Here is a 25,057-nt window from a genome sequence, read left to right as displayed (position 1 = left end):
GAGAAAATGGGGAAAATAAAACAAAAATAAAAGTGTCAGTGAAGACTGAATTATTCAGTGCCAATGCGTATGCTTTTAGATGCTGAGCTGATTATCTCTTAAACCAGAAATAAAAAAGCAAGTCTCAAAACCTCTATCTGCAGAGTATTTTTTTTAACTCGATTTAGGTTTTCACTAAGCAGATCTTGTGTTGCTCTGTCAGTTGGAGTGACAGTTAATCAATACTAATCTGATGCAGTTGATTCTTCCCTTTCCCTAAACAGGATTAAGGTATACTATCCACGAATATATTTCATCACAGGCTGTAAATCTATATGCGTTAACATAAATGCATTTAGTGTCTCTTTTAAATGGAATACACTGTGTATATACAAGGAAATAAGGATGGATTACCAATTGGTCCTGAAAAATGCCCTTCTGATCCATTATGAAAATACTTCTGCTTTCATGACAACACTGAATAGAGCAAGTACTGCTCATTATTTTATACTGAGATGTATATTCTAATCTCATGGGGCCTTATTAAATTAACACACACAGTACTGGGAGCCATATTGTGCTTCTTCAGGTGGGGCAGGTAGATTGGCTCATTTGTTTATCACCTGGTTTATTAATTACTTCGGTCAGTGCTTAGTTGGTGGTTGCTATGGGTCCCAGGGATATAATGGGTGAAGAAATATCAATAACATTTCACTATAAACTTCAAAGTATACCTGCTATTAAACCTTTTTACCCAGTCTGTTTCCAGTGCTGCATACATACTGAAGCTGGCCTAGAACATCCAACTTACTGTCCCTTTTCCGTGCCCCAAACAGCATCAGAAACTATTTGTGCCCTTATGATCTAAACTTTGACCCAGTTTTCCGTACTCTTTGACTCAGTGGACAGAGAAACAATTTCTGAGAAATCATTTTGATCAACATTCCTCTGGCATTTATTATTGTTCAAGTCTATAAATGTCAGTGTGATTGGGCAGTTAGAATTTAAATATTACTTTGCTTGGGGGTCTCAGGTTTTAATTTAGCTGTCAATTTATAGGAAACACACAAGATTTAGAAAAGAACAATGATTGGCAGGGTACATATGCTTGCTGACTTGCCTGGCATTGCCTTCATCATTTTTATCGGCATGAAGACGAAGAAAGTGAAGCTTGGAGATAGATCATTCCCATAATGATGAAATAGTTGCCTTGGCTGAGTGTACTGGCGCCTGACCTTTACAGGAAATGTCTCATTTCATTTCCATGGTGACTACCCAGGCGTTCAGGACTGGTGTTCTCATCACATTTGTAAGGTTTAGAATCATTTCAACTTACTTAGAATTCCCCGTCTGGTAGGTATGAACACCATGCCCTCTATATCAAAACCTGATATAGATATCTGATCTAGATAGGACAGAAAGCTACTCTTTATAGGACGTGCACTTGAAGCCCCTCCTGTGATTCAGAGGAACACTAATCTTCCTCTTCCCCACTGAGGCAGATGTGATGTCTACATGCTGCTCTCTCATTGATTAGAAAACTTTACAATGTTTTAGTGTTTTGAGACTATTTTTTTGTGTGATTTGGTGAACAGAATGGTAACAGGAGAAGTTAAACCCATCACAATGATGACATCTTCTCCATTGTGATGAAGCTTTCCATAAACAAGGATACCTCATTCCAATTATTTCTCCTCTATTTCCTCTTTTAAAATCAAATCCAAACCTATACTTTGACTGACAATAAATATTAGAGCTCCTATATAGTGTAAATCATATTCAGTCAATGAGAAGTTCTCAATAGGTTATAAGATGTGGCCAGAGATGATTCCTTTTTATATTAAATCATCAATGTGCTTCAGACTCTATATTTTGTTAAGTGACTCGAGTTTTTCTGCACTTTTGCTGCTTTATCTTTATAGGTTATAGGTTATATGCAGTCTTCCCATAGTCCAAGTTTTGTTTTAAGACCTTACTAGGGAGCTACACAGCCTTGATACACAGTAGTAGGTTACTAGGTCCAAGTCTCTTAGCTTATATTCCACGTTTTTTAAGTATATGAAGTCTCAGTGGCTAATATAGTCTAACATTGAGCACATTCAAAACATACATGTGATTCTACCCCTCCCTTCTTTCCTGAGATTAGTTCCTGAACTTGCAACATCAGCTGTTCCGACTGCCCAACCGATGGCTCAGGTTTATCAAGCAAGAAGAACCTATAAGCTAATACAGCTACTAGTGGCAGATGGCACCACCTAGGAAACTCGTCCGGATCTCTTACAACGTGTTGATTTCATATGTAGGCTTCCTAAAAGTCAGAAGACTAAGCTAAGTATGATTAAAGGTGGAAAGAAAAACTCCCACCTAAGTCTGTTCCATTTTCTGTGTGTCTCTTCCTAAAAGTTCTCTAAAATTTCTATCCCAAGGCCTAATTCCAGGGACAGCAGATACCAACAAATCAATCAGTGTGGGCTCATTTCTTCTGAACCTGGTTACTCTGGCAATGTGAAAACCGTCTATGATTTCCATGACAAATGGGAAGAGCTCAAAGAGAAGCTCACTAAACAGATGGAGTTGACAGTCCCCTTAATCCATCAGCGCAAAGGAGTTTTAGAGACCCAGGGACCCCACTGAAATCACTCTCCCACAGTGCCATTGATCATAACTTGAGGACTCATTTCGGGCTCGGGCCAAATCAGCCTGAGGGGGAGAAGAGGAAATGGCACCAATTTTAGCACAACTCTGCATCTTAAGCAGATGAAGCTGTGAGCTTGCATCTGTGTTGCCATGGGAAGCTCAGGCTTGTTTCTTACACTGAACACAGGACATGGCTTCCACAATTTTATTTTATGATTTCATCTTATTTCATTTTTACCATGTTGGATCTCTGGGTCTGTGCCTTCTAGACAAGCACACACATTAAATCACATCTCCACTTCTTGCCACTATAAAGAAGTCTTCAGATTTACCCCAATACAAGTGATATTTGTACCTGCAGAAACAACTCGCTTTCATGGAACGACCTGAGAGATATGGAAGAAATAAGCCCTGTGACTAAAAATAAATGTTAAATGTATAAACAACAGGGACTATATATTAGGTGCAAAGCAGATTTCAAAATTATTGCAACCCCCACCAGGTCTATTGCAACTCTAATATTTCGTAAGTGATGACTGAATACAACAGGGGTCATTGATATGCTGTATCAAAAGAGAGTGGACCTTCCTATTTCTGCCAATTAGACACAGACCTGTATAGTCCAGGCTGCTATCCTCCTCCTTACATCACAGACAGAAGTAGTTTAAGAAATTATCCCTGCCTCCAGGGGGAGGCAGAGAGTCAAACCACTATTCTTAACTCCTTTTGTTTCTCTGCTTAAAAGAACCCTCATCCTGCAGTGTCTTCTTCCTGGTAATACTGTTACTGAGTCCTGGGAAAAAGAGAAAGCAGGGTCCTACTTACGGTGGTTCATCATCGTTGTTCACCTGCTCTGTATATGGTTGGGCACTAGGCACAGAAGAGGGGGCGAGAATCTCATTTGCAATTAGACGGATCAGCATGAGTCTCTAAGTGGGTAGAGGGCACAGAGCTAATGATAGCCAACTCCATTTCTGGAGTACTTTATCAGTGGTCTGGGTACCTTCTCTTTGACTTAGTGCTTCCCTACTGTAGCTCAATTAACAGTGAAGGTTTATAAATAAGCGAATTCTTTGAGTTTTGGGTTGTCCTCTACCAAGTGGTTGCTAGTGGCATTCTCTGATCTAAATTATAGTCAAAGATGTCTCTAGACCCTGCCAAGTCTCTAGAGGCTTCTGGGCAAAAGAGTCACCTGCTTATCCCTTATGCTTCTGTTGAGAACTATTGCTTGGCTCAGGGTGTTGGAATACCCACCACACTCCTGTCTTCAGCAAGCTTTCTCGTATTAGGATTGAATGTCTTCTGTTCTATGACATTAAACGTGAAATAATGTTGACACATGTCAGAGTTTAGAATCAGGTCTTGTTCTTATTATATCCTCATGACATCTCTGGCTTATAATAGTGATGGTCTATATAGGCAACCCCTAAGCAGCCACATTAGGATGGGTGTATATCTCAGTTAGAGAGTGTGGAGTCCAGGGATCCATGGGCAGAATTCAGTATGTCAGAGAGCGTTGGAAGGCTCAGGTCTACGCCCTTCTCCTCATTCACTTCTAAAGGAAATCAAGCAACTCCCTTGATGAGAACAGAGATAAATGGCTCACAGCTTTAATCTCCAGGCCTCTGTCACCAATAGAAAGAGCAGTGTCTGGCACAGTCAAGTTGCAGCACGCAGGCAAATCCTCCTCACTCTGTCTCATGACTCATTTCCCATTCCTTAATCATTCAGGTGGCAGGACTACATTTTCACTTGGGTGATAGCCCACTGCCACTGGCCTAGGTGAAGACCACATTTTCAAGCTGCTCTTCAATTATGGGGTCCTGTCACAAGGGCACAAGTGTTTTCTGATGCCATTCCTGTACAGGAGCAGAAGCTTCTGGCTTCATCTAACTTCACCCAGGGAAGTCTTTTAGGTGCCAGCATGAATCTCAACTTTGTAGTTTCCCCTTCCTGATATTTCCAAGGTTCTTATTCCCCGAGCCATCTGCACACAAATCTCTCTGATCCATCGTTCAGATCCCCTGTGCCCACCTAGGTTCCCAGTGCCAGGCAGAAACTGCCTTTTAAAGCTAAGACATCGATCCCTTATTTACACCATCAGAAAACGTGGTCACAGTATATGAGGAGTAATACATTTTCAGAGTCTTGGCAGGGGCTGGTTGGGAGGTAGGGAATGTCAGGGCAGAGCAGCCTGCCTAGGGTCTCTGGCAAGGACACCCTTACTAAACGTATGGCTGAACCACAAGTGCCTGAATGCTCCCCAATAACCAGTCAGCTAGACAGATAGGAAGTCAAGAGGGAAAGTCATTTTCACTGGGAGCTGAGACACATTTAATAGCCAAAGAAGAAAAGCACATTACCTTCCTTCATAGCTCATAGGCGCCCTACATATTGATTTCATATTGGCTTTCCCCTTTGTTTGGTCAAATGCAATCTCTTCCACAAGCTCATGATACAATACAAGTGTTTTAAATGTGTGGTGACCTCCCATCAGCTCCTATCAAGCAATGTAATGGGAATAATGATGCCCTGCACCCAGCACTCATTGGTGATGTGCAAGCTCTCTGCAAATGGGTATTTCTGCCCTTTCTTAGATGATCAGCCTTATCCCTTGGGGATGACATTTAAAAATGACAATCTGGGCTCTATAAACCCTGTGGAGCAAACTGAATCACTTTCTTTTAGGAAAGTCTTTAAAAATTCAGCTGCTCAACAGCCATCTTAAGCATGTGTTTGGTTTCTTGATGGGAGCATTTGTCCCACCCGTTACTGGTTAATCATCCTGAGAATGTCCCACAAAACACACATTGGTTCCTGCCATTTCCAAGTTTGAAGGTCTTTGACATCTACTCCTTTGTTTTTGTGAGCCTTCTTTCTAATGACTTAGCCATATCTCTAGCCATCCCACTGTGTTTTAAAACATGAAGTCTAAACAGTTTATCACACAAAATTCATTCACTATGCTACTGCAGATTTCCAATAGACTCATGCATATAAGCACATACAATGTTCAACTATAATGCACATGTATATCTAAATTACACACTATGCATGCACATAATAATGCATATATTTCATATATTCATAATACATATACTTCATATATTCAATAAATGCACTTACCATGAATACATACAAAGTATATAATATAGACATGTGTACTTGGTGGTTAGGCTCAAAACACATGTCACCTCAAATATAGCACCATGATGTTTGAAAAGACAGAAGAAGAAGCAGGGACATAATTTTGGCCTTTCTCAGCCTTCTCCCTGGAAATAAGCCATAAAACCTAGGATGTCATTCTCTGGCCTCTCATGCGACAGGTGTCCCATCCTACACCCAGAAGAAAAGGATAAAGACTCACAGAGGCCAAAAAGAATCTGAATAAGCAAGCTTTACAGGGATTGTGGAGGTGGCTCTCTCAGTAAAGTGAATGCCATGCGAGTTTGAGGACCTAAGCGTGGATCCCTGCCATTTACGCAAAATATAAATGAACAAACAAATGAGATAAAAAGAAAGAAAAGAAAGAAAGGAATGAAGAAAGGAAGAAAGCAAGCAAGCATGTAAGTAAGTAAGGAAGCAAGCTGACATGGTCAGGCATCTACAACCCTAGTCTTAAATAGGGAGGTGCCTAACTCTGGCCCCCATATGCATGTGTATGCTTGTACACATGAGCATCCACACACATACAGAGCGCGTGCGCGCGCGCACGCGCACACACACACACACACACACACACACACACACACACAGAGACAGAGAAACACATACAGTATAGGTGTAATGGTTGTTCTGTCTCTTTAAGAGACAAGCCACGCCCACTCCCTCCCCCATCTGCTGAGGCAGGCTGATCTTCAGCTTCCCGGCCTGAGCTCGCTCTCTTTTCTGTCTTTCTCTTGGAGAGGTGTCTTCGCTTCTGCCTCTCTCCCCACTTCTTCGCTTCTGCCTCTTTCCCCACTTCTCCGCTTCCCTTTTTCTCTGTCTCTTTCTCCTCTTCTCTCTCTCTCTCTCTCTCTCTCTCTCTCTCTCTCTCTCTCTCTCTCTCTCTCTCTCTCTCTCTGTGTGTGTGTGTGCCCCTTTCTCCCTTCCCCCCCCCATAACCCCCTGTATAAATATTCAACCTCACTCTGCAAGTCGTGTGTATCCATGTCTCTGTCTCCTTCCCACCTGCCATGTGTCTCCCTGCCTGGGACCAGCCACTGCTGTCTCTGCCTGGGACTGGTTGCTCCCAGGGCTGCTGTCTGCTGCCCCATGGCTTGCTACCAACATTTGGGACCCACAGCATTTCTGCTGCCTACTGCCACCAGGGATCTTGCAGCATTTAAAAAAAATCATGAAAATAGGAACACATACATATACATGCACACAAACACATATGGTGTAGGAACACATACATATACATACACACAAACACATATGGTATGGGAACATACACAAACACACGCCTAGGCCTCACTAAGACACCCTTATTTTTTCCCGTCATCCTACATGGTTGTCCACTCATCATCAAATCCAAGCACAAAACTACACAGCTCCCCATTACGGGTATTTGTTTCTAAAAGCTCCCATGTCAACTAATTATACAGTGAATAGATTTGTTATTCTTCTATTCTGCTAATTTGTCTTTACTGTGAGGGCGAAACTTGTTTTATTTCTTTCTCTATTGTGGACAGCAAAGGCTTTTTCCCCCTTAAAAACAAAACACTGACTTACACAGTGTAAGTGGGCAAATGTGGGATACTGGAAATTACAGATCAATAGACCTGCTACTGAAGTGAACATTCTAGATCTAACTACTTGGATTTGGATCTCACTTCTGCAACTTAACCTGCCATCTAACCTTGGGGACTATGCCAATCGGCCAGTTTCCTCATATATAATTGGTATGAGAGTGGACTCCATCTCTGAGTGGAGGTGATCCACAGGAAGAGACTTCTCAGCACCTGGTAAGGAGCAAACACTATCCTGTTCACTATTATAAGCATGACTCATGTCTTCCATCTAGGCACCCTGCTCCCTGTGTCTACTCTCTGTGCGGGACCTCTTAAACCTTTCCTCAAAGGTTTAGATTTACCGGGATTTTGTATAATCTGTATTATATGCCATTAATGGCTACTCTAAGCCTTGGACTGACCAACTCTAAGTCCCCCCTCCAGTCTCAATAGCAAGACCTTTCCCTTTGAGAAGAGTTTCCTTGTTTGCAAAATGAAATTGGTCTCCTACTTTCATGTTTCCAACGTATCTTGCAGTTTGCCATTGTGACAAGGCACACAGTTCTTGGATCCAAGGTTTGAAATATCTGTCCTTCAGGCTTGGCTGTATGTTCCAGAAAGGTAGGAATCCAGGGTGTCTCGTGGGTCAGCACAGCAGTTGACCATAGTAAGCCATTCATTAACATGTGTTGAATGAGACTGAATATTTTTGCAAGGAGAAATTCCTGCAGTACAGATTAAATAGTGACAAGAGGCTTCCTAGGTCATTCCCTTCTTGAGGCTCCAAACACTGAAAGTGAATGTTATTGAACATCAGTAAAGCCTGAGTCTAAATATACTTGTCTTTCTTCTTTGATATACCAAGGATTCTCATCCCCATTCCGGTCAGAGCTTTATAGAGCACAACCAAGAAGGAAAGTCTCCAGGAGGCTCAAATACATCTCCAAGGCATCTTCATAATTCATATTTTGGGGAGAGTTACCAATTCCTGCTTCCTAGATACTGATAATGGCAGTTTCTTTCGCTAAGAAGAGTCTCAGTTACTCTTCTGTTAGGAAGAGCACTGTGTGCTGAGCCTGCGGGTCCTGTAGCCTAGGAGCTGTCACACATTCAATGCCTTCTGATCAGCCAAACCTTTCCCCTCCCACTTATACTCGCCCTCAGCCCCATCTAGGAAGCCTCCGACTAGCACGCCAGATGTGGTCTTCTGCCCAACTCTGGAATGTAACCCTTAATTTCCACTGCACAGACAGGAATCATATATTTACTTCTGTGTATATGTGTGTGAGGGTGGTATGTTCACATGAGTCTATGTCCCCATGGAGGTCAGGAGAGGGTGTTAGCTACCCTAGAGCTGGAGTCACAGCAATTGTGAGCCAGATGATTTGGAACAGAACTTGGGTCCTCTGCAGGATCAGTGTGCTCTCTGAACCATGGTGTTGTATCTCTAGCCCTTCATCTTAAACTTTAAGTCCAAAGAACATTTTTAGTGCTGTTAACAATTTGACTGTATGTTCTTTGTACACCTATGTCGCTGTTACCTATTTGAGATCATTTAAAGAGGAACTTTGGCTTTTGGTCCTTCTATTTATGCAACTGGACTTGGTTTTCTGACCATGTTAGTTACTTCTCTTAATGCCATGATCAAAAACCTGACCAAAGCCACTTAAAGAGAGAAGATCTATTTTGGCTCCCTCTTAGAGGAGATCCAGTCCATCATGACAGGAATGCCATGGCCTCAGAGGACAGCTCCTGTCTGTTGGCACAGGAAAGGGGGACCAGGAAGCAGAGAAAGGGTTGGGACCAGAATTAGGAGATAGGTTTGAAGGCATGTGCTCCATGACCCACTTTCTTTAGCTAGGTTTCACCTACTGAAGGTTCAATAACCTCTCAAAGAAGCTGATGGGGAGCCAGTATTCAAAACCATGAGTCTGTGGCAGACATTTGCCTCCAAACCATGGCAGTGATTGCTGTTAAAATGGTGTGGGGTAGGATTTTGAAGAGGGAACGGTGAAAAATGTCATTCATATTTGGGACATAAACTGGACTCTGTACTGTGCTAAGTTCTCTGTGGAATATTTATTATGTAAGTGCTCTTATTTCCCCCACTTTATCAATGGTGGATCTGAAGCTTTCAGAGACATAGAAGTTTATATGAGGTCATACCTTTGACCCTAGAAATGGACTCCAGTTAGCCTGTGCCCAAACACTGTAAACACATAACCATCCTGCCCTTCTATATGGTGTTCTCAAGGAGAAAATCCCACAAATTTGCCTCTACTTCCAGCCCTGAAGATTTCTGGATATTTTCTCTGGGCTCCCTCCCCATTTCCACACTTGCCACCTTCCACACTATTCATCGAGAAAGTGGGGTACGAATGGGGTCAAGATAAGAGGTGAGGGTGTGGCAGAACTTTAGGCCAGGGTAAGCAGAGCACGGAAGACAGAGCTGAAATAGCTATTACCCATACTCTTTTCTCCCGATCAAAGAAGCAATGTTAAGTCCTTCCAATAAAGAAAAATCAAATTAATTTCTTTCCCTGTCCATGCACTTAGAGATCTCTACTTACACTGTCACCTCATTAAATCTCTAGTGTCAGTATACAAGCCTAACATCCCATTGGGCTTCTTCCGGAAAGAATGAACAAATGCCACACAGGTGACCTTTGGTGGCATAAGCCTGCTCCGTAACAGTCAGTGTAATTGATGATGAAGGAGACACTCTGCTGGGACTGTATGGGATGCATTCGGCCCTGGATGGGCAGCCTGGCAGAGTCTCTCTCCTTATTTGAATATACTCAAATGAATAACTGGCAAGGAGAGAGAGCGCACAGACAGTAAAACTGCCCAACAGATGCTTGAAAGCACACTGACTGTTGCTTCGCGGAGAAGCCACATCTTGTCACTTCAAAACAACAAATCAGACAAATAAAAAAACCCAAACCCCAAATACCCCCTTCCCTCAGTAAGAACTGTAATTGGTTGCCTTTAAAACAGCCAGTGGTGAGCCTCATCAAACTCTTTAATCAAACTTGAAACCAGACACACGTGCTCCCCTCCCCCCACCCCGCCCTCCCCTGTCTGCAGATACCACAGAGGAGACAATGACTGAGCTCTGGGAAGGTCTGGTATGGCAACAGCGCTGCTGGGACAGCTGGGGACATCTACGCAGAACCATGAATCCATCACTCTCCTATTAAATCACAACTCTCTGTTGCCAAAAGAAAAATTATGAAGGGCTCAGCAAACTCCTTTGCCTCATGCATCTGGAATTAACGCAAGCTTGAGGGAGGAACAGCTAAGACCCTGCAGCACAGGAGGAGGCCTGGACACTGGGACTTCGGTATGCACGAAACGAACAAGGCTACAGCCTCGACTTCCAGACTAGCTCTTTAAAAATACTTCCGTTTGAGAGTTATTCTCCCGACAGCATTTGTAATGAAACCCCATTTTTATTTCTCTATTGTTGAATTGTAGCTTTTCTCATTAACTGTATCTGGTTTATTAGGTCGGGGCTGCTCATCTGAAACTCTTCCGTGTTTGCCTTTCCTGCTCCATTATTTATGGGAAGATGTGGTTTTTTTTTGTGATTCCATACATTATTTGTGCATCCCTGTAAATAATAAACCAACTTTGGAACGAGGTACCGCTGAAGCACCAGAGAAGCAATGCTTCTGTTTAAATAGCCTATTCCCCTGCAGCGTATCTCTGCTAACGATAACAACGAGCGGGAGGAAGGTTCTGGATAGTTTCCGGCTCTTTTGGCTTGTTATCTGAATGTTATTACTCTTTTGGTTGGTAGGCCCCCATGTCCTAAGGATCAATGTCTGAATTGTTTAATTCATAGAAGCTTATGCGAGAAACCAGGGTCAATTCTGCAGCAAAATCCTTTGCTGCTGTAATGCTTCCCTATCATTTTCTGATGTAAAGCTTTAGAGAGAAGAAATGGAGGAAGAGTAGGAGCAGAGGGACATAGGCTGTTAAGGAGAAGCTGCCCACAATGACTGATGTGAAGAATGTGGTCAGCGATAAATGGTTGGCAGTATAGCAGAAGCTGTATGTTTTATGCTAACGAGTATGAGTCCCTTCATTCTGCCATGTTGGAATGCAGAGTGGAGTAAGAAAACCCAGAACCATAGAACAGGCCCCAGACTCCTAAAATGCAACAGGGGGATATCTGAAGCGTTAGCAACTAGTCTTGAAGCCTCCTTCAGAGGAATGTGCAGAAGGCTGGGGACAGCCTGGGAAGGCCAAATTTGAAGAGCATCTCTGGGATACTGCTAAGGACCTGCTTGCAAGCCAGCTCCTCCTTGCCTGTCTGTTCAAGCCAGGCAGCCCTCCCTCTGACCCCTCAGCTCAGTTGGCACCTCTCTCCGGCTTAGCGCCAGGCATTTCCCTCTGGACAGTGGACTTCTCCAAGGCAGAGTTCAAGTGCTAAGCCTCAGGATGTAGGAAGCTGGACATTATCCATCTCTGATCTTCAAACGTCTGTTGATGGCCCTGAAGCTGCATGACTCAGAGGGCTCAGAGCACCAGACACCTTCGCAACTCTCCCCGTCTTACTCCCTAGAACGTTTGTTTACTGACCAGCTTTCAGTAATTCTATCCCAAAACCTTCTTTCCCAGGTATCCTCTGTCTTTCTTTCCAGTTTATCCATTACAAACCCTTGGGGAAGTTATTGCAGTAATTGTTGTCTAACTTGGGGACACGCTTTCCCTTCCATTCATGTTAATGTCACGTTAATTGTAGGGCACTCTGATATTCAAGATCATGTGATCCACTCATGGAAGCATTACCGAGTACTCACTGGGTGCAAGGTACTGTTCTAGACTCTGATTAACGGACCATCCAGGGAATATCAAGTTCCCATGCTAATGAGAAGGAACAGGGGACAAGAACATCAATATATACCCTGTCTCTCTAGAACTGGCCTAAAGAGGAATAAAAACATCACAAAGTAACAGACAGGGAAGCAACATGTTCATAAAATAACAAGACAGCAAATATTGGAGGCCCTAAACATGGTATTGTCTCATAAGCCTACTAATTCTGCCACTGTGGCCTGAACCATCTACAGATAATACTTAAAAGTTTATTCTTATAACATCAGTTTAAGTCAGGCAGTCGCTCAGTAATATAAATATTTATAATAGCTTTCGAAAGAGGGCAGGGAGATTTCTCTGATAAGAGAAATGGATATTTGAGCCAGCCTGTCCCTGAACAGCAGTTACAACTTGCCTTATCTGGACCCTCAATTATTGTAACAAAGACTCACCCTTTCCTTTCCCCAGCACCGCTCCTTCTCCTGACAATAAGACACCATTTTCCTTGGAGAACTATCCTGTCCATTTTACCTGTCGTCTCCCTAACCCTAGCTGTAGCCGTGCCGACCTCTCCTAGGCCATCTCATCTCCAGTCTGGGGGCCTGGCCGAGCGAGAGCTCAGGACTTCAGGGGCATCGCATTAGGATTTCAGTTAGGGAGGTAAGCGCTCCCTCTGCTCACCATCAGAGCTGAAGACAGAAGAGGAGCCTGGAAAGAGCCCTCAGACAAAGAAAGAGAAGCAGAGATGCTAGGTTTTGGCCTCATTCTATGAGCTGCTGAATGTAGCTTACAGCCAACTACCCTAGGGTTTTCCAATTGGTTGAGGCAGTAGTTTTCCTAGTCTGTATACATTTGTCTTTCTGTCTCTGGGTTTTTTTTGCCTGTCTGTTTCTCTCTCTCTCTCTCTCTCTCTCTCTCTCTCTCTCTCTCTCTCTCTCTCTCTGTGTGTGTGTGTGTGTGTGTGTATGTGCAACCACGTGTTCCCACATTAGTAAGGAATGAAGTCTAATGGAGGACTCCAGGTATTCTTTATATTCCTCAATAAAATTTTTTCCTTTTAGACAGGGCCTCTCCCTGAGTCAGAAACTCCCTGCTTTTCAGTTACGTAGTCCAATAATCTACTGCCTCTGCCCCCATCCGCACTGGAATTAAAACCATCATAACAATACCCAGCTTTTTACAATGGCACTGGGGATCCAAACTCAGGACCTCAGGTGCTCTTACCCACAAAGCCGTCTCCTTAGCCTGAAGTGCTCTCTCTCACTCTGAATTGGGCTGATAGCACTGACAATGAAGTAAGTTCTGAGGGATGGACTTGGGCGGCATCATTCAACTCATGTGAGCTCTCTTATATCTTTCGCCAGAAACTTATACATAAGACCTGCTCCAAAGGTTTCTATTTAAAAACGTAAGGATGGAGTTTAATGGTACCTTATCCCATCCACAGATAGTGTCTTGTCTACTAGAATAGATTGAAAATGACCTAGGAGAGTAGGGACAATTGTCTCCATGGCATCAGCAGCAGAGAGTTGGTGATACACACACACACACACACACACACACACACACACACACACTATGATGGGAACACACTCTTTGAATGAACCCTACCAATATCATTCCAGTCTTTTCACTGTGACTACTCATTTTAAAGTTGTGGTAGTTTCACAAAAAGCCAAATGTAAATGGGTACAAAGTACCAGCTGAGCAGTCCTAAAAAAAGCTAAACTTCAAGTCATATTTAAATTTCTATAATTTTTATACTAATTCAAATGGCTTTAGATTTAATTAAAAATTTTTTTCAATTGATAGTAATGTAACTCAGATAATTAGCATCAAGTGGCATCTAGAGGACATGTTTAAAAAACTAATCTAGAGTATAAATAGACCTAATTGACAATTACAATAGTACTTTATAATTATGCTCTGTTTATAAATGCTATGATGCCCAATTCATTGTTCAATTAAATTGCTCTTTAATGAAAACTAAAGGCATGATCTCCCTGGTGTTACCATGAAGATTTGTATTAAGTGCCCTGGCTTTTATGTTGTCTATTTTCTTGCTGCTTTGGATAGGCCATTCCTGTCCAATGTTTGATAAATATACTCTATAGTGAAAGATAAGCGTCATTATGCCTTGGCTGACATATTTATTTTATACTTCTCTGGTAGATGAATAGACGGATCTCACCACAAACTGAGTATCTTTTGTTCCCATTATAAAGAGAGAATCTTGTACTCCAGAGAACCTGAGGATGGCCGAAGCTCCCATGTTCCTGAGCAGAATAAACCTGGCATCTGAATGGAAGCATGGCCTTGAAGACTGGACTGGAAACGTGACTGGGAAGGTCATGGCTGCTGCCTTTGGAGGGGCAGGGAGTTCAGCAGGGGAGGCTTCAATTTCATCGCAGTGAATGAAGCAAAGTGATATTAGAGATCTCCAAAAGAGCCAGAAGAGTCTACACCCCTGGGAATGTGGAATAGGAAGACAGAGGACACTGGAGGCAAACAGAGACTGGGGGTATGTGAGGAGCAGAAGAAGCCTTAAGTGAACATGTAAAGAGCGCATGACATTCTAAGTGGCTTTGAGTGCATGATATTTTGTGCATTGTTGACGTGGGCACCGTCATGTCAAAAAGCAATACCTCAAAGCCATGGACAATTAGCAAGGCCTTCCCTCAGGTTAGGTTCAGAATGGTTAAGCCTTCCTCTAGTTCAAGTTCAGTATTGATGATTGGCCAGTGTGTACAAAAACTAGAAAGCACACTTTTCTCCATTCAGATTTTTTTTTATTTTTTTTTTGGTTTTTCGAGACAGGGTTTCTCTGCAGCTTTAGAGCCTGTCCTGGAGCTAGCTCTTATAGACCAGGCTGCTCTCGAACTCACAGAGATCCGCCTGCCTCTGCCTCCCAAGTGCTGGGATTAAAGGCGTGCGCCACCACCGCCCGGCTTCCATTCAGATTTTTACCACCTGAAATTGTTTGCTTACAGAGGCCTTCGAAGGCTAGCCAGCCCCTCCCTCTGTGCTGTCCGTCATAAACATGCTGGGGTTCTTAGCTGATGCAGTAGTTGGTGTCCCTCCATTAAAATGTGCAGAGTTCACCTGATCCCAGTCTTTCTGTACATAGGACTTTGTTTCTGACCATCACTACCCTCGTCAGGTTTCCAAACCCAAGCCAAGCAGGTTGTGGCAGGGGTCGATGTCCAGTGAAGTGACACAGGTATTGTCACAGTAAGGAGGACTTTTATAGGTGTAGGACTTCACATGCAAATGTGAAGAGATAAAACTGAGGACTGGATTTCAGGGAAGCCCGCAGATGTTAGCAGTGAAGCCAACTGGCTTACCAGGTGAGAGAAAAGGTCACCAAGAAAGGAGAGGAACAGAAAGCAGAGGGGACAGCCAAAGAATAGGGAGAGCGGTGTGTCCCTAGAGGTGAAATAGAGAGTGACCCTGGGAAGCTAAGGACTCATTTTTGTTCCCTCTTGTGATGCTGACATCCTGGAAGACTGAGACCCCTGGGATGCAGATCACAGACAGGAGTAAACAAGATCCTCCCTGGTCATTAGTGCTCTGTGGAACCGTGGCAGGATTTCAGATGTCCACGTCTCCATTTGCTTATACGTAAAGAAAGAGGGAAAGCATGAATGATCCTTGCGAGGTGGATGTAAAGACCAAATCTCTTTAGTCATGATGAGCAATGATGACATACCCCAGCCCTTCTCACTGAGGAAACAGTCCTGGTTCAACATTCATTCGTTGTATTCAGATGGTAGCTTTGCTGGTCTCAGTGGTTGATGTTTGTCTGATCGAAAAGCTACCGGCAGAGCCACAGGGAAGGGATTTCCAGGTGATCACCTTAGGCTGGTGTTTTGAAAACTCTAGGATGCATCTGCATCAGTGGGAGGGCCTCTTAAATCAATTCTAATGTTGCAGTGTGCAGAGCTAATCCAATATACACCTCTAGCAAAGAGACCATAGCTGATGCTCCTTATATAAAGACTATACTGTACAGACTACTGTCTTAATGAGAGGAGAAACTACCATAGGAAGGGTTTGGTCAGGCAAAGCCTCCAAGACCAAAATTCTACTCTGGAATACATTTGTTACCAAAATCTGCTTACTTGTGCTGATTATGTCCTATTGTCAACTTGACACAGCCAAGAGTCCTCCAGTCAAAGGGATCCTCAGCTGAAGAGTAGTCTGCATCAGATGGGCCCTGTGGAAATGTCTGCAAAAGACTATCTTGACTGGTGATGGATGTACGAGGGCCTGTATCACTATGCCATCCCTTGACAGGTAGCTGTGGACTATATAAGAAACCTAGCAGAAAGTAAGCCAAAAGGAGTGTTCCTCCATGGTTCCTGCTTCAGTTCCTGACATGATTTCCCTCACTGATGAACTGTGATCTGGAAGTGTAAACCAAATAATCCTTTCCTCTCTAAGTGGCTTTAATAAGAGTGTTTTACCATAGAAACAGAACGCAGACTAGAACACCTGCACGCACATAGAAGTGTGGCACCCCTAACTTATGAAGGCATGTTCTCTGCACACACATGCAATTGTGGCACCCCTAACTTATGAAGGCATGTTCTCTGCACACACGTGAAAGTGTGGCACCCCCTAACTTATGAAGGCATGTTCTCTGCACACACATAAAAGCATGCCACTCCCTAACCTATGAAGGCATGTTCTCTGCACACGCGTGCAAGTGTGGCACCTCTTAACCTATGAAGGCATGTTCTCTTCTGGCCTCGTTGTGTATATAGTCTACTAGTCCCAGCTTACCTGAGATATGAATACTTCTGTAAGTTCATAACCAATTTCCTCTGTGGACTTACTAGTATGTTCAAGTTCAGATCTTGGTATGTCTCCTGAATCCCAAGTAGGCTACTAGAAGCCACCACCAACTAAATAAGTGCCTATATCCTCAATACTTTCTTGCAGCTACACATTCTACACTCTCTGCATTCTGTGCTCCCAAGAGTACTGAAAGCCAAGCCTCACGGGGAGGAGGAATAAGATACCTAGGAAGAGGAAGTCACACCCACAGCCAAAACCACAGCGAGGTAAGCACAGAAACATGTGGAAAAGCATGTACATAGAGTGTGTGAGCCCCCCAGGATCTAGCCTCAGCACCACAGAAAAGGGAATAGAACAAAAATTGGCTCTTACTCATTTTCCATATTATATTTATCCCCCTCTTCACTGTACACACACTCACACCACCCACAAACACACACACTAACACACACACATACACACATGCTCACACACAAGGTAGTCCAGGGTCACACACACACCAACATACCACTCACAAACACACTCACACACATATACACATATGCACACACATACACACAAATGTACATACACATATATACCTGCACATACACATACACACACAAATACACACACATGCACACAAATACACACACGCACACACTCACACATGCATATACACATACATACACATCTGCACACACATAATGCACAAATACACACACGTATACACACACACCATGTAGTCCAGGGTGACCTGTAACTTACTATTAATATGTAGCCCAGGCTGGTCTTGAACTTATAATCATTCTGCTTTAGTCTCCCCAAATAAGAGCTGAGATTATGACTGTACACACCACTCTGGCTCCCTACATCTTTTGTTTAGACAGGTAGAAACTAAAGCTTAGTGAGAAAAGTCACCTTGTGAACAGGGTTACTCAGACCTGAAGAGGATGAGCAAAGATTCAAACCCAGCTGTGATAGCTGCTCCCCTTAACTACCCATCCAAACCCAGGCCTCCCAAGAGCTTGCATGGTCTCACAAACTTCGTATTAAGCTAAAAATGAAATTGCCTACATGTTTCATTTCACACCATATGGCAGAGTCCCAGCTGACAGGAAGCTCATCTCTCCAGCATGCTAGGCCCTTTCACTGGATGTGAGATTGGTGGGGTGGTCATTTCCGAATCTTTAGCACCATTAAAAAGCAGGTGGATTCATTTGGATGTGTCCTTTCTAATTTTTCCAGAAACAAGAAAATACTCCTAAAGCTGGAGAATAGCAAATCTTATCAGCAGTTCTTCAGATGAAGTATCACTGCTAACAAGAGCAAGTGATAGCTTTGAAGTAACTGGAAACTATCATGTGTCCTGTATTTTAGTCTAAGCAACTGTGGGACAATGAAGTTCAATATGACACCCTTACAAAGCTACATATGATAAGGTTAAGCCAACATGTCTAGATATCTAACATTATTGTGAATCACTTTATTCTCTTTGCAAAGTTGGGTTATAACATGGTGACATGAATCAAAAACTATGAATGAACTACTGGGGACAGCCAAATCCATGGTTGCAATATTATCATATATAAAATACCACCATTCCATCTTCCCGCCAACTATTTCAGAGCTGGTAACATACAATACCATTGAACAAGAAGAGTAGAGTCTGAAGTTTTGTGTCCCCAAACCCACTACAACCTACCATTAGTCTGGAAAGGTCATTTCTATATACAGAAACATATTTTGTGACAGACAAGAAGCTCCCGGAACTGACATTCACTTGTGGTGGAGACCACCAAGCTCGGTGTTCATGACTGGGGGTTTGAACTTGGGTCTGACTGTAACGTCCCATTTTCTCCAGAAAGTTTCTACACCTTTCCAAGCCTCCGTTTCCTCATCTTAAAGTAGGATTAGCGAGAGGACTCAGCAAGGAACTGTGGTTTAAAGTGGCACACATTGTAACTAAAACAGCAGGCAGGGAATACTAGCTCTCCGTCCTACCAAGCTCCCTTCACGTACAGCTCAGTGCAATTCTGCCATCTTCAAAATCGGGGTGTGTAGGCGGAGCTGCATCCCTCCACCCGGCTAGCTTTATACCTGAAATAATTATACGGAAACTGTATTCATTTAAACACTGCCTGGCCCATTAGTTTCAGCCTCTTATTGGCTAACTTCTCACATCTTATTTTAACCCATATTTAGTAATCTATATAGTACCACGAGAGATCTTAACCTGTATGGGGAGAAGCATGGTGACTGCCTATGGCGACTGCCTGAAGCGTCTGTCTTTTTCTCTCCCAGAATTCTGTTCTGTCTACTCCGCCCACCTATGTTCTGACCTATTGGGCCAAGCAGTTTCTTTATTAATTAACCAATGAAAGTCCTCCATCAGGGGTGAGAAGAGCTGCCTACCTCACACAGAGAAAGGACAAGTAAGAGATGGGAGAGGCCAGACATGTCTGTGCGTGACCGCAATCGCAGCTCTTACTCTGAGAGGCTGAAGCAGGACGAGTGAAGGTCAAGGTCACACAGTTCACCAATGTGCAATTATGTGTGGTACCTGATTAGAGCAAGTAGTCCACAGGCTCTCAAAAAAATGTATTCTTTTAGGAGATATTAAAAAAGAGTTCTGTGTGTTCAGGCCTTCGGATCCAACTTGGGGACACATTTGCCCCCAAGAACTGTCTCAACTCTGCCACTTCCTTTTCATTGTCAGTTTGTCCCAGCCTAGAGCCGTAGCGGACACAGAACTGAAATAATGAAGCTATTTGGATAATCGTCCAGTGTCTGCCATTTCCTCTTTCGGCCCTCACCCACATTCCAAAGCGATCCTGGTCTCCCAGTTATCACATATCTTGGAGCTGTGTAGTTTTGGAGCTTTGTCTTCACTTTTTTCCATCAATGGAAAAGCAGGGCTTGAAAGCCTGTTCTGTAGCTGTGAACAGGAAGCCCCTGTAAGAGAAGCCAGCTGGATGGCTTTATATGTAAGTCACTGATGAGGGACTGGACTGGCCGCTTGTCTTCCCGCCTGTGCACTCTGTGCACTCTGGGCCCTCAACTCCACTGGCCCCTTAAGGGTGGTCACTTCAATTTTCTGATTGCTGAGTTGATGAAATGTTAGGAAAAATGGACAGGGGCCTAACTGGTCTAGAATGACTGACTAAGATTGAGTAGTAATGGGGTGTGTGTGTGTGTGTGTGTGTGTGTGTGTGTGTGTGTGTGTTTAAAATAAAGTGTCTATGATAGTCATGATGGAGAAACCCACAGGGAAAACTGACCCACACTTGCAGGAGCTCATGGACTTTAAACCAACAGCTGGGGATCCTGCACGGACCCTAACCAGGCCCTCGCATGCATGTGGGTGACAGTTTTGTAGCCTGGTCTATTTGTGAGACCCCCTGGCAATGGTGGCAGGATCTATACCTAGCACATGTGCTGGGTTTTTGAAGCCCATTCTCTATGGTGGGATGCCTTGCTCAGTCTTGACACAGGACGGGAGGGGAAGAGATGCTTGCTCCTGCCTGAACTGAATGTGCCAGGCTTTGTTGACTCCCTATGGGAGGCCTTACCCTCTCTGAAGAGTGGATGGGGGTGGGTGGAGGATGGACAGGGAAGGGAGAGGAGGGGATAGAGAGGGAACTGAGGTTGGTATGTAAAATGAATAAAAAGAAAAAAGTATGTCCTACATGAATAATACTTCCTTATATGAGCACACATTGAAACCCAAAGGTAATGGTTGAAAAAGGAACCAAAATGAATTCAGGGTGTGAGAAAGGCTCACTGGGGAATCAGGGTCCATGCAGGTTAATCTACCTCACTTTAAAAGAGCCTAGGAAAGTGGCCTTGTTTACACTTCTCCATTCTATTTGTTTGTGCTTGTGCTCTTATAACAATATACTAGGGAGTGTGTGGCTTAAAACAATGTCCTCCCCCCCCCACCTCCTCCTCCTCCTCCTTCTTTTTCACAGTTTTGGAAGTTAGAAATTTAAGATTCAGTATCAGTCGGGTTGGTTTCTGAGGCAGTCTAGGTACAGACGGCCAAATTCTTGTATTTTTATAAGTGAGGGAAGGAAAAGAACAAGGGACACACATGGAAAGTAAAGAAGGGAAGAGGGAGAAAGAGGAATGGAGGAGAGGGGAGGAGAATGCACACTTCCAAATAATCAGTTTCTTCATTTCCTTAAAAGGGACCTCATGTTACTGATAAAAGCTCCAATCAATGTCAGGGATGGATTTCCTGATTAAGGTGCAATCTCCAAGTATTGTCATACAAGAGGGTTGGAATTTTAACATGTGCATTGGGGGAAGGCACAAGCCCTCAGTGGATGGCGCCGTGCCATTCTCCCTTCAAAATATACATGGTAGCATCCAGTCAATTACGTGCTTAAACTTTCTTACCTAAGACTCGCAATCTCTCGGCTCCCACGACCACTTCATTGTCATCCGCAGAAAAGAGCAATTTTCCAGAAACCGTTTTTACTTCAAACTTTTTGCCATAGGCTTCCACAGCCTTCGGACCTAAGAGGGAGAGAGAAAGAAAGAGAGAAGGAATACATTAGCCTCATCGAATTTGACTACAAAAGCTTTTCATAGGGCATAGGCGCTCCCCGGGACTGTGTCTGATTTTAATGTTAAGTGGATTGGTTTTCTGAAGCCGGCTATGGAAATCAGTGTCTTGACTGCATCTCATCTTGTCAATTGCTTTTAATCACATGGTCCTGGCATGTGGGTTTAGAGGTCATCCTATTCCCCTCATCCTAATGCTTCAATGAGATTTCCCTCTACTAGCCACAAATTAGTGTCAAACACTTGCGGCTTTTGATCAAAAGTGTCGGACCCAGAGTATCATCATCTCTTGTGGAGCTACCCATCTTCAGCTAGTTGTCAATAGCAGAAAGTGTTCTCATAACTTGAGCTGAAATGTGTGTGTGTGTGTGTGTGTGTGTGTGTGTTTATACCCTTGACCCACTAACTGACACAGAGACAAATCTATTTCCCCAGTACACAGATACTTTCCAAGCAGAAATGACTATATTATAATTAATTCCCTTACACGTTCAGTATCTTATACAGTATAAATTAGTTTAATAAGAAATATGCTTTGAGTATTTGTGTATTTTGAGTATTTGAGTATTGTGTGGCATCAGACGCTGTTCTTGGACATAGATGGACTACAGCGGTGCATGAGGGTGGGCTCTGGTCCCATCACACCTGTATCCTGATGGAGCCAGACTTACACAGATCCAATTTGTTTTTTATTTTTATTTAATTATTCCTATTTTATGTATGAGTGCTCTGCATGTATGCCTGCATGCCAGAAGAGGACACCAGGCAAAAGAAGGCATCAGATCCTATTATAGGTGGTTGTTGAGGCACCATGTAGTTGCTCACGATTTCATGTGGAACTGAGCTTAAATCCTCGGGTCTTCTGGAAGAGCAACAAGTGTTCTTAGCCACTGAGCCATCTATCCATCCCCAGATTCAATCTATTAGTGCATCAGAAACCTCTAGATCTTTAGTAAGAAACTGATCTGGTTAGCATATTTGAGGTTCTGACAGGAGTTACCTGAGCCTGTCTAAGCTGGGACTTCAGAGGCTCCCAAAAGCTGGTCTGTATGAAAGCATCCAAGTAGCAAGGTCATCTTTAATTGAATCCAGCTCTGATCAAATAGAGTCTATCTTTTGGTCTACCTTGTAGTCAAATTTGCAGGTAAAGTCAACACACATTATATCTTCCTAAAGAGGTCTCATTGGGATTCCGATGTTGATCTTGTTTGCTTTCTTCTGGGCAATTTTCAAGAGACTATTATTTAAAATAAATAGCTACAAGAGGACCAGCAGACTACACCTGCAGGGACGCAGGAATCTTTAGCCATTGCAGGGAAGAAGAAAGCACTTTCCACACAAACACAGGCATAGGGACAAAACCCTGCAAGGATTTACTCTGGGAACTAGGCTCATGTTGGTCTATTGTCAAGAGGGTGAGGCTTAAGCAAGCAAGATTTAGAGGAAGTATTTTAAGGGTGTGAGAGTAATGTTGTGGATGGGTATCCCCAATAACTCTCATCTAGAAGTAGGACAGAGTTGTGCCATGCTAAAATGGTCTAAAATGGTCGGCTAAACAACAGTCTCTGATTTCACCTGGGAGGAGGATATGTGGGGTGTTGATGTTTGGAGAAGGCTGATCCTTTTCCTTTATGTTCAGAAATGTTGAGAAAGAGAGAGAGAGAGAGTGAGCACACACACGCACGCACAATGGGGGAGGTGGGGAAGAGAGAGAGAGAGAGTGCTAGATTATGCATTTGTGTGTATGTGTTTGGTTTGTATGTATGTGTGTACACCTCTCCTATGTATATGTGTGTGTTTTGATGGCTCCATGCATCTTGGTCTCTAAAGGACCCTACTAGGAATGCTTTGTGAAATTACTTAAGTATAGACTGTGGTTTGGTTATTAGAACCAGAACAGCTCCTGTGTATCTGGGATGATGGTCTATGCCAAAGTATGGGACTTAGAGACAAAAGCCCCCCCCCCCCCACTCCTCTCCGTTTGGCAATGTGGCTGCAGACAAGTGATTTCATCTTTCTGTTTCTGTGCATGCTGAACTGAGCATTCATTATCTCCTCTGTGGGTCTCATGGAAAGACTGCAAAGGTCAGATGACATTGAATTCACAAAATGAACTTTGGAGGCACAAAAATGCCATGTGTTGTGGTGATCGCTCTGCTGGATGTTGTTGTCACCTTCATCATTACCATCAGCAGCGTTCTTCTACTGCAATGTCTACCATGTATTGAGCATCACTAACGAAGAGTGCCTCTTAGCCCGCTCACATACTCACATTCAATAGGCTTTCCAGGACATTCACACTGACTCTCTAACTTGAAAAGGGTTCACAGAAAAAGTTCCTTAATGAACCAGAGACTGAGGCGGCAGAGATCATACAGAATCTACAAGCATCATGCACAGGGAACAAAAAGCACCGTGAGGCTACTGCTCCCTTAAGGTCACTGTCTGAGCAAAGGAGAATCCGAGAATAGGATCCAGCTCTCAGAACACCAGAAAGAGCACAAAGTAGATCTTTTTGTTTAAGAAGGTGAAGAGGGCTTGAGTCAGCATGCCCAAGACAGCAAGGAGATAAGATTTCAGAGGAAGAGGAAATGTAGAAAGCAATGTCAAAGAATCCAAGGAAATCTTGAAGAATGACAATGTGTCAAGGATTTTGAGTAGGGACTCCTCTGTGAGTTATGACGGAGCTATCTTATTGATACCATTAAAACTTGAAGTGAAATCTATACTGTTTCTTAATTCTAGAAAGATAACATTGTTTCGTGGGAAGGAGACTGAAAACAGAAAAGACAATATGCCAATGAGAAAGGAATGGACAGTCTCAGGATGGCCATGGGCAGGTGAGGGCAGTTTGCCCACGCCAGATCTAGTCATATGGAGATACAGACAGTGGGAGACAAATGTGCAGCCTTGGCTTCCATGAACCTGACAAGATTGTCAGGCATGGCTCCAGGGTTCCTGTGTATGGCTTGAGCTCACGGTGGACTCTGGAACAATGTGTGAGACTTACAGGGGGTGGGCAGAGTGGAGAGACCATAACAATCACAACATACAAAACACAATCAAGTTATCTTGCTCTTCAGGAAACCACAAAATATGAGATAGAATTTATCAAGGGCCAGAACCATTTGCCAACATAAAGCATGGCAAAACACAGCTTTAGCCGAAGGTCCTCACAGTGACTGCTGGCTAGCTGGTGCAGACCGCTTTGACTTGTGTTGGGTTTCCCTGGGACTGCCAAAATTCCATGGTTATGGCTGTAGTCTTAAACGATGACTCTAGAGTGAAGATCTGGTAGCATTGGACATTGTTTGAGAAGCCCTCGGTGAAGCTAAAGCTGTTTGGGGGATAGAAAATCAGCATGACTTCCAACTTGAAGCCTCCTTCAGTTAATACCTTTCCATGGATGGAAGTCTATGTGCGACTTAAGTTTCTTCTCCCCCAACTCGGAGAAGAATGGCGTAGAACATTATTTTAAGGTGTGATAACTTTGTTTATGCTCTGGGACATTTGCTTAATGATGAAAAGTCATGATGCTTTGTTTAGGCTGCACC

The 25,057-nt window shown here is 43.4% G+C and overlaps 1 protein-coding gene across 1 annotated transcript in view; it reads right to left on the bottom strand.

Moving 5' to 3' along the window:
• Positions 1–25,057, bottom strand: part of Sgcd (sarcoglycan delta) — a 370,481-nt gene that overhangs the window by 112,241 nt on the left and 233,183 nt on the right. Inside the window, exon 5 of the mRNA XM_038327665.1 lies at positions 21,336–21,455. Coding sequence (XP_038183593.1) covers positions 21,336–21,455 — 120 coding nt within the window. The remainder of the gene's footprint in view (positions 1–21,335; positions 21,456–25,057) is intronic.

Source organism: Arvicola amphibius, chromosome 4 (assembly GCF_903992535.2).
Source record: "Arvicola amphibius chromosome 4, mArvAmp1.2, whole genome shotgun sequence".
Lineage (NCBI taxonomy): Eukaryota > Metazoa > Chordata > Mammalia > Rodentia > Cricetidae > Arvicola > Arvicola amphibius.
Note: the sequence above shows the minus strand (reverse complement) of the source record. Positions and strands in the feature narration are given on the sequence as shown.